This window comes from Lipotes vexillifer, unplaced genomic scaffold (genome assembly GCF_000442215.2).
Source record: "Lipotes vexillifer unplaced genomic scaffold, Lipotes_vexillifer_v1.1 scaffold1158, whole genome shotgun sequence".
Taxonomy (NCBI): domain Eukaryota; kingdom Metazoa; phylum Chordata; class Mammalia; order Artiodactyla; family Lipotidae; genus Lipotes; species Lipotes vexillifer.
The window spans coordinates 1269580-1280083 of NW_006793745.1; the positions used below are offsets into that span (position 1 = coordinate 1269580).

The following is a 10504-nucleotide window of genomic DNA, read 5'->3' on the forward strand; positions in this document are numbered from 1 at the left end:
AAAAAAAAAAAAAAAAAGTGCCACAGTACACCCAGTTTGCGAAGACAGAAACCTTTCATCCTTGATACGTCTTTTACTCTAAATGCTTAGTACTACCAAGGTATGTTGACTTTACCTCACTCACCAATTTACCCAAATATTTATTGAAGGCCTACTACTTGATGCCAGGCACTAAGCTAGACACTGGGGATAAACAGATGGAAGTCATTCTCTACCCTCAAGATGCTCACAATCTAATAGAGAAAGCAAATAAGGAATAATTATGATACAGCGTGAATGATAAATGATGTAAGAGGTCTCAGAGGTATGGGAATGCTGCCCGCCATGGGGGCTGGGGATCCACGGATGGCTTTAAGCAGAAGTGAGCTAAACATAGAAGAGTAACTGTTAGTCAGAAACTTAACGGGGAAAGGAGAGCCAGCAAGTGATCATTCCACTGCTGCCACTGTCTCAGTTCAGGATTCTAATATTTTTATGGACACAATCACACTGACTACCTAATTTGTCCCCAAGAGTCGCTGCTTGAGAAGCACAAGAGGGTATGTCTGGGGGGGTGTGTGTGCGTGCTTTGGAAAGTAGGGAGATGTGAGAGGGAGCAGTTTTAGACATAGTGAGTCTGAGTTACTATTTCCACTAATAAACTCAGGAGGGCAGAGACCATGTTTCGCTCACCACTTTATGACACGCTAAGCACAATGCCTAACACACAGCAGGCCCTGCACACTCCTCATGACTACAGAACAGAGGTAGTTGGAAATACAATCTGGAGTTCAAAGTAGAGATACCTGGGCCAGATATACAAGAATGCCAAATGGAGTATAAGGGTCACTGAAGCAGGAAGATTCTGGACAGTAAAAAGAGAAAGTGACTGAGCATGGAACCCTAAGAAAAAGACACCAAGGCTTAAGGAGTAGATAGAAAAGCTACTGAGGAAAACTAAAAAGGAACACTCACAGAGGTAAAGATCTAAGAGTCTGGTGTCACAGAAGCCAAATGGGGAAAATAAAATGGAGAGCAAATACATATAGTTTAATAAAGGTTAGTATTATAAGCAAAGATAACCATAAACGTTAAAAGACTTTTCACCAAAATACTGTAGGCATTCAAATAGCTACTTAAATATTAGCCATGAAAACTTACTTTAAGTTACAATTACATAATATTATCTGAAAATTCCAATTACCTCTCCTTACCGGTATATGAGGTTCAGCTATGTCTTTCTGAAAATATTTGGGATATGAATTAATAATAAACTTTGCTGCATTCTCCCCAGACTTCTTTGCCAACAAAAATGAATGCTATATAAAGAAAAAGATTTAGATATAAGTTGATATTACCTGTAATTTAAACTCAAGAGATCAAAGTCACACCCTCAGCAAAAATTATTCTGCCCCCCTAAAAAAAAAAAAAAAAGAGAATACAGTGATACACAGAATCCCAATTAGAAGTTAAACTACATAATCATTACCTATCTACCTCTGCTGAGTGTGACATAATTTCAGGTCACATCTTATATACAGCTTGAGGTATATAAAAGCAATGTGCTTAAACCGAGTGGATTGCTCTATAGTGGGAAGGAGCCCTAAGTATTAAAAACCCAAACCAAATACCCTCTCCACAGCCAATCTCTAAAACTTTTTGATAAAAGTAGTAAAAGATTCAGAAAATCTACCAATTCATCTTATCAGCATCTGTAAACTTTTCAAAAGTGTTTACAACTAAGCTAAGTTATACATGTACTCTTGTACCCAAACCAACAAGATAAAACATAATACTAGAAAAGTTTCATAAAAATACTCACAGATTCCATAGAGGATGTTGGTATGAGATAAGGATCATCTTGAAATGCATAAGGGGCAGCTGTAGCATCCTGTGGAGAAGACACAGAAGTCTCTTTAGCTAGATTTTTATTAAGAGGACCTTGCGGGTTTTGGTGATGACTAAAAACTCTGTAAAGTAAGTTTTAACTATACAGGTATCACAAAAGCAGAAATATGTATGTTTGCAGACACTAATACCTACAGTGTACCCGTGGCTCTGTAGAGCTGTTTGTAATTATGCACAACTTAAAGCAAACAATGGCTCAAACCCCCATGACTGCTTTTTAATTGAAGGCTGCTATCACCAGGGACAATTGCTGTTTTAAGCTTCTGAAGTAACTAGCCTGGGCACCAGCTTCCTGCACCAAGGTTTCCTGCAAATGGAGGACAGTAGTTACTGGGACCTCTCAGGAGGCAGGAACAGCAGCTTCTCCTGCGTCCTGTGGCCCAAGGTTCTACACTTCTAGGTAGAACCCTGAGCAAAATTAACTCTCCAGCACCACGAGAGGCTCACTTAGAACGGCCCTCAAATTACTCCTTCGGGCCCTTCTCCTATCCCTTGGAGCGCCCCCTTCCCTGGGCCTTCTGGCAACTTTGTTCCACAGGAAAAACTCAACTTACATCCTGAATCTCTTCTGTCCCCTTGATGCCTTGTCTTACTGACCTGGATTCTCCAGGGGAGAGCCTCCCTGCGGCTCTCACAGGAAGGATGCTCATACCTAGGGCGCGGAGGCAGTACTCTTTGGGGTCCTTCCTTCCTGATGCCTGATGCTGTATTCCCTTTATACTCATTTGAGGCTCCTTTCATCTGGTTATACCACTCTCTACCAACATGTGGTGGGTACGTAATGGCAACCCAGAGGAAGCAGGTCTAGGGCATTTGCCCTGGACTCTTACTCCCTGATTACCAGCTGTTGCTTGGCTCTGTCCTATCCACCATCCTTATCAAATACCTGTTTGGGGCCCTAGTTTTGTGACATGCTGGGCTTCCCTTACTAGACTTACCCTTCCTATTTGTTTCCTACATTTTCCTCCCTCAATGATTTCCAAGCCCTTCATGGTTTCTGAGAAACCACCTCTCTACTGTGGCCCTGCAGCTCAGATGCCTCACACTGACTTATCCCCAACTGAACCTCCCTGGCAGAGCTCCGTCTCCCTCGTATCTTCTCTGTCTCAGGGAATGGTACCGAGCAGTCTGCAATCCAAGCCGAAGATCCTCTCCTACTACTTCCATTCAACTAACCTGGCACCAGCTGTGGTCAACTCGAGCTCCTTAACATCCCCTACCTACTCCACCGTCCCTTATCCCCACTGCCACTGCCTTAGTTCAGTACCTTCCTTATTCATTCATTCCATATTTACTGAGCACCTCGTATGTGCCAGGCATTATTCTAGCTACCAAGGAGACAATAAAATCTCATCCCCCAGAGCTCACAATTTAGTGGGGAAAAAAATCTCCAGAAAACAAAAATAAATAAAACATATAGTAATTTTAAAGGCAATAACTGCTATGAGAGAAAGGAAGGGAGTAAGGGAGGCAGGGATGGAGGGGGGCAGGGACGGAGGGAAAACGAATTATCAGAGAAAAGAACCATACATTTATTTATTAATTTTTTTTTTTTTGCAGTACGCAGGCCTCTTACTGTTGTGGCCTCTCCTGTTGCGGAGCACAGGCTCCGGACACGCAGGCCCAGCTGCTCTGGGGTATGTGGGATTTTCCCAGACCGGGGCACAAACCCACGTCCTCTGCATAGGCAGGCGGACTCTCAACCACTGCACCACCAGGGAAGCCCTAATTCTTTTTTTTAATTAATTAATTTATTTATTTTTGGCTGTGCTGGGTCTTCATTGCTGCACACAGGCTTTCTCTAGTTGTGGCGAGCAGGGGCTACTCTTTGTTGCGGTGCATGGGCTGCTCATTGCAGTGGCTTCTCTTGCTGTGGAGCACAGACTCTAGGCGCATGGGCTTCAGTAGCTGTGGCACACGGGCTCAGTAGTTGTGGCTTGCAGGCTCTAGAGCACAGGCTCAGGAGTTGTGGCGCATGGGCTTAGCTGCTCTGCGGCATGTGGGATCTTCCCGGACCAGGGCTCGAACCCATGTCCCTTGCATTGGCAGGTGGATTCTTAACCACTGTGCCACCAGGGAAGTCCCCGAAACATACAATTTTAAATGGTGTGGTTGAGGAAGGCCTCAATGAAAAGGCTTAAAGAGATGAAGGAGGAAATTATGTGGCTATCTCAGGGAAAAATACTCCAGGCAGAATAAACAGCAAACATTAAAGCCCTGAGGCAGACCCGGGACTACTAAGAAACTGAGGATTAGCCAGGCCACGTAGAGCAGAGCCAGCAAGGAAGATGGTAGGAGATGTGGTCAGAGTGGCACTGGGGGTGGTGGCTGAACACACAGGGCCTCAGGTGCCCTCAGATGGGCTTCAGCTTTTATTTGAATTATGACAAATGAGAAGCCATCTTATGATAAATGAGAAGACAAATGAATTCTGAGTAGAAGAGGGATGTGATTCAACATTTTAGCAGGTCACTACAGCTGCTTAATTGAGAACAGTCTGTAGGGGGCAGAGGAGGTGAAGAGGACAGAGACTGTTGTAATTAATCCAAGATGGTAAGAGATGATGGTGGCCTGGATGACCAAGGTGATCATGGTGATGACAAGTAGTCAGGATTTGGATGCTGTGCAGGAAAAAAAGTTACCAGGCTTGAAACTGCTATTCTTAGAAAGGTCTGCTTACAAGGCCTGGTGGGCATCTGGGAACTTGGATTTTGGAGGGTTCCCACCATTCCCAGTACTGATCTAAACTGTACTATGTGGTTTATGCTAAACTCCTGCTTTCCTTCTGGGAGTGTGGAATTTTGGTATGTGCTAGACATAGACTCTGGGCACTGAGTCTCTAAAGAGCTTTCCTGGTAGACTTTTCCACGTGTTGTCACAACTCTGCTGGAGGAATTAAGTGAGTCCTTTGTGACTCCACTGGGAAAACCCTCTTGGAAGCTTTCTCCTGGTTTCCTTTGGACTCTACCCCACGTGCCTTCTTCTTTTACTGATTTTGCTTTGTGTCCTTTCGCTGTAATAAAACATAGCTGTAGGACCATATGCTGAGTCCTGTGAATCTGCCTAGCAAACCACTGAACCTTGGCGTGGTCTTTGGGACTCTGTACACAAATATTTTGATGGAAGAAACAGAGGGTTTACTGAAGTGCAGCACATGAAAAAGAGGAGCAACTAGAAGCATGGAGCTGCCACTAATGAGATGGCAAAGAATGTGTGAGTTTTAGAGAGAAAGGGGCTGGGTTTTGGACATGTTAAGATCATCATTATACATTTGAGAGGAAAGGTTTCCCATATCCACATTGCTGTCTTTCCTAAATTTTTTTTTTTTCTTTTTGCGGTACGCGGGCCTCTCACCGCTGTGGCCTCTCCCATTGCGGAGCACAGGCTCCAGACGCGCAGGCTCAGCGGCCATGGCTCACGGGCCCAGCCGCTCCGCGGCACGTGGGATCCTCCCGGACCGGGGCACGAACCTGTGTCCCCTGCATCGGCAGGCGGACTCTCAACCACTGCGCCACCAGGGAAGCCCCCTAAAATTTGACTGATTATGTCACACCACTGCTTAAAGTCTTTCGGTGGACTTGAATAAAAATCAGAAGTCCCTAGCATAGCATTCATGCTCTTGCCTCACCTCTCATTGCTCTACCCCACAAATTCTTGCTTCCCCCATACAACCTACTCATTCTATGCCTTTGCGCCTCTGCTCCTGGTGCTGCCTCTGCTAGGAATGCTCTTTCCCACTATCCTGGCTTCTCATCTTCCAAGCATCGATCCAATACCAGCTCTTCTGGAAGTCCTTTCCCAGTCTGGGTTATGCACCCACTCCTCAGTGCTCCTTCAGCCTCCCTCTCTAGAAACTATGCAAGGACTCTGTCTTAAGTCTACAACCAGCACAGTGCCTGGTAAGCACAGTTAAGGGCAGAATGTGTGGTTACTGAATGAATGAATGACTATCCCTCAGATTTTAAGTGCCCTAACCCAGACAAGTCAGACAACTCCACACATAATTCTATAACTTCTTTGACTTGAAAGGGCCCTGGGCCATTCTCATTAAAAAACTGAGAACAGTCTCAGAGGCCTATTTCAAGAGTTTACCTTTCAGGTGCCTATTTATGGATAAGTGAGCTGAAAATCTCAATGTCTTGCTAGTGTGGAGATGCAGTATTTTAAAACCTGTCCTCAGATACTGCTAGGGTATATCAGTGCACATTTGGCCCGACAGCCTCTAAGTTTAGCGTCTACAATAGAAGAAAAATTCTGGAAATCTGTGATAATGGTCTCAGGGAGGGTCAGAATCCACACAGACATTGCAGCAAAAAGAAAGGACTTAATTACTTTAGACATTTCCCCCACAGCTGAAACTGAAAGTACAGTTTGCAGCTAATGAAAAATACAATCAATCAGCAAGTTCCATTTCTAAGGCATTTACCAGGGTTTCAGTTTATCTATCAAGACTACAGACTCTATTCTTGAATTGTCAAGAGAGCAAATTATTCACAAATAAATCACCAAGATAGCTGGAGCAATAATGAAATAGCTAGCACTTACCAAGCATGTCCTTTGTGTTAGGCACTGTCCTAAACCCTTTCACATGTACTAACTTATTTAATTCTCACCCAAACCTCAAGGTTTGGTGCTGTAATTAAATCCCCATTTTACAGATAAGGAAACAGAAGCATCAAGAGAAAAGGTCACTTTGTGATAAAGATGAAACAAAACATTTGGCTCCAGGACCCAGAATCTTAATCACTGAATTACTTCCAGCATGGTGGGTACACTGTTCTCAAAGTTGGTCTACAGATCACTTACATTAGAGTATCACACCCAACCTGTTCCCCAGGAACATGCATTTCAACAAGCTCTTCAGAAGGTTAAGTTTAAAAATCACTGGCATAGTATAAAAACACTGAATTTGGAGAAAAAAGACATGGTACTAAGTCAGGGTTTTAATATCCTAAGTAGCCCTGGGCCAATCACTTTAAAAGCTTTAGTTTTCTCATTTGTCACATGAAGGGACTGAACTAGATATTTCTAATAAGAAACTCTCTAGATCTACAACAGTTTAATTGTGAATCATTCAGAGATATGAACATTACATTTATTATTAACTGAGTTGGATACAGAAACCTAAAATTCCTACTTACCCTGTGTACCGTGGATGCAAGTGCCTGAAGAACAGCCACTTTATCCCTAAGAATGAGAATCACAAGTTAACCCTCATGAGGGCTTTTCACACTCACAAAGCGAACAAGTGATCCTACTCTCAGAATGGACTGGCCAACAACAAAGTTCAGGTCTCAAGTAAAGCCAGTTCTGATCTCTCAAGATCACTAGAATAATAAGTTAGAAAATGAGAAAACTGTTTAGTTCTCTTGCCCAAAGGTGGTTAGTACATGTTCCATGCTACGCTCTCTGGCCTGGTCCCTATAACCATCACCCAGGGCTAGCAATTTTCACCCTCATCTCATCAAATTGTCTAACCTGAATCTTTCCTCCTCCTACCCATTTTTCTATGCATTCTTACTGTAGCTTTCTGTAATATTCTTGCCTTTATTATCCAAACTGGTGGCTCTTAATTCAGCTATATATGAGAATAAATCACAAGCCGCACTCTGGACTGTTGAATCAGGACCCCCAGGTTCTATGGAGAACTGTCACATTCATTCTTACTGAATTCCCAGATGATTCGAGTTTAGAACCTCTCAACTATATAACCTTTATAAAAAGTTCAGGCCAGCCACCCACTGTGACTATGGGTAGAGACTAACCACTGAAAAGAGGAGGTTTCACTGGAATAATTGACAAAATAATTTGGTTTCAAATGTATTTTTACTTGTGTTAGATTTTGTGTTTCATTTCAAAAAGGGAAATAAGAATAAACTTAATAAACCAAATGTATTTTTTAAATAAAGTTTAAACATACACTCATAATTTAAGTCATGTGAAAAAAAAGAAAACACATAGGAAATTTTATACTATGTCAAGACTAATTCCCTGACATACACAACATCTACTGGGTTTTCTAAAATCACATTTACGTAATTTCAGCGAGAAAGATATTCTTTCATCTCTCAGTATTCCCTAACTAAATCCTACGTTAGCATATTTAAGTTGTATCAGGTGAGTACATCTTTACAACATATTGAACAAATGTAAGTGAAAAAATTATGAACATTCAGATCACTCACTAAAAATAACCTCAATGAATACATTATACTTTAAAAAAAAAAAACTAGACTATTATATCTGGTGTCATTTTGTGACCCCCTCCTCCTCTACTGTAAGTTTGGTGTTTATACTTCCAGAACTTTAAAGGGTACTTTTACACACATACCACCATAAAACTAAATCGAAAACATATACTGTCATTCTGGATACGTGCTTCCATAAGTTTGACTGTATTATCCATGTTACGATGTGTAAATCTAATTAATTCCTTAAATGTTATAATGTATGATAACTGCTTTTTATTACCCCCTTACATATGGGCGTTTGGGCTATTTCAATTTCTTATTATTCCCAAGTTGTAAAGAACACTGTCATCCATGTCTCTCTGGGCGTATTTGCAGGGGTTCCTCCAGAATGGCTAACCGATAAAGTGTGCACATTTTAGGTCGTGGTTCTGCCAACTTTCCCTTCAAAGTGTCGTTCTAACTGACTGCCCAAGAAACAACTGTATCTGAGCATCCATTTCTCCACATCCTCTTCTGGCCAATCTGGTAAGTTTTAACATCCATTCCTTTAATGAGCCCAGTTACCTATGCACTGATCACAATGGGGCTCCCTGCCCTCTCTACAGTAACTACACCATCCAGACTAGCGTGCTCAGAATACTCTATCCTGTCACATTCCTATATGAAAACTCACAGTGACTCTCTACAATTTGTTAGTTTTCTATGGCATCTGTGATCTGGGGAAGATACCTTAAAAGCATCTTAACAGCCTTAAAAGATGCTTCATTTCTCAAATAAGGCAACAGGAATTTGTAGTCTTTATGGCTTCTTCTAGGTCCAAAAGCACAAATTCCTGAGCCTGGAAAGCAGAGGCTCTCTATCAGAGAGCCTTTATCAATCACTTTGTCTATAAAGGGACAGACTGTAAGTATTTTCGGCTTTATGGGCCGTGAGGACTGTTGCAACTACCCAGCTCTGCCTTTGGAGCATAAAAGTAGGCACAGATAGTAAGTTAACAAATGAGTGAGGCTGTGTTCCAAAAAAAAATTTAACTGACACTGAAATCTGAATTTCACATAATTTTCACGTGTCATGAAATAGTCTTCTTCTTTCAACTATAAAAAATGTAAAAACCGTTCTTACCTCATGGGCTGTAAATAAATACGCCTCAGTTTGCTCTCTACCAACTACCTTATTTCTCCTATTCTAATAGAGCATTTTTCACAGGCCTGCCTGCATGGTCTCCTAATACCACCAGACAGTTCATGATCATGTCCCACCCTACCTTACTGTTTCTATATCTGTGGGGCTTATACTTTAGGGTTTATAAGAATTACCTGCAGGAATATGTATTTTAAACAAAATTCCCTGGTGATTCTGATGCCAATAAAATCATCTGACCCATTTTAAGGTACAGCTAAACTATGTTTTCAATACAACTCACCTTGATTACTGCAATACAACCACTCTTCATTCCATCATATCCCGTGTAGCCCCTAGTCATGTGTAAACAGTTATGTACACATATAAAGTGGGTGTAAGATATAAAACATGCACACAACTCAACTAGACTGTAGTCCATCTGAACACACCCTCAATATACTCCCTCTCTTGTATTCCCTGTGGTACCTTTGTCAGGGATAGATGCACAATGAGTTGGTAAAGTGCACTGGATTGGAATGTCATTCAAGAAATGCCTCATTCACGATATGTATATTCCTACTCTTATCTTGGTTCTGATTCTCAGTCCAGGGAAGACAAAAATGACCCTGAATATAACCATATAATAAAATACTATGTAATCATTCAAAATTTAAAACAGAGTATAGAACGGTACATCTAACAAATCAATTCTGCTAAACTAAATGTATACGTACAACTTCAAATGTTATATCCCAGAACTTTAAAATAATAGGTATCACCTACTGAGATCTGATTACGTGGCAGGAACTGTTCAAATGCTCATTTAATCCTGAGGCAGGTACTGTATTACCCATATGCTACTATGGCACAGACAGATTAGGTAACTTGTCTCTGAGTACAGTGATTGTTGGTAATTTTATTTCCTTTCTGCATGTTCAATTTATCCCACTGAACAATAACCATTAGTTACCTTACTAATTAACGGCAATAACCATTAATTACTTTAGTAATTTAAGAAAGTTTTTTTTAAATGAGCCTGAATTCAGGTCATACTCAAAAAACACCTGGCTTTTTGAAGGATCTTTAAATGCATTCAATAATATCATTACTATACAAACTTTTGTAAGTTTTAGTTCTTATATATTCAACAAATGTTTACTATATAAGGCAATTTGTTCAAGGATCTATCAAGTGAGTTAAAAAAGCTAAATTTTGCAATGTGCACCATTTGTTTTATCTTACCTCAGTAAAGACCATAAATTTTTTTTTTTTTTTTTTGCGGTAGGGGGGGCCCTCCCTGTTTT

The 10504-nt window shown here is 41.3% G+C and overlaps 1 protein-coding gene across 2 annotated transcripts in view; it reads right to left on the minus strand.

Moving 5' to 3' along the window:
* The window catches only part of PTCD3 (pentatricopeptide repeat domain 3), a 30517-nt gene that overhangs the window by 17220 nt on the left and 2793 nt on the right, over positions 1–10504 (minus strand). For both annotated transcript variants that reach the window (XM_007466743.1, XM_007466742.1), the window contains exons 4-6: positions 7029–7074; positions 1802–1870; positions 1194–1298 (exon numbers count right to left, since the gene is read on the minus strand). In XM_007466743.1, the coding sequence (XP_007466805.1) occupies positions 1194–1298; positions 1802–1870; positions 7029–7074 (220 nt within the window). The remainder of the gene's footprint in view (positions 1–1193; positions 1299–1801; positions 1871–7028; positions 7075–10504) is intronic.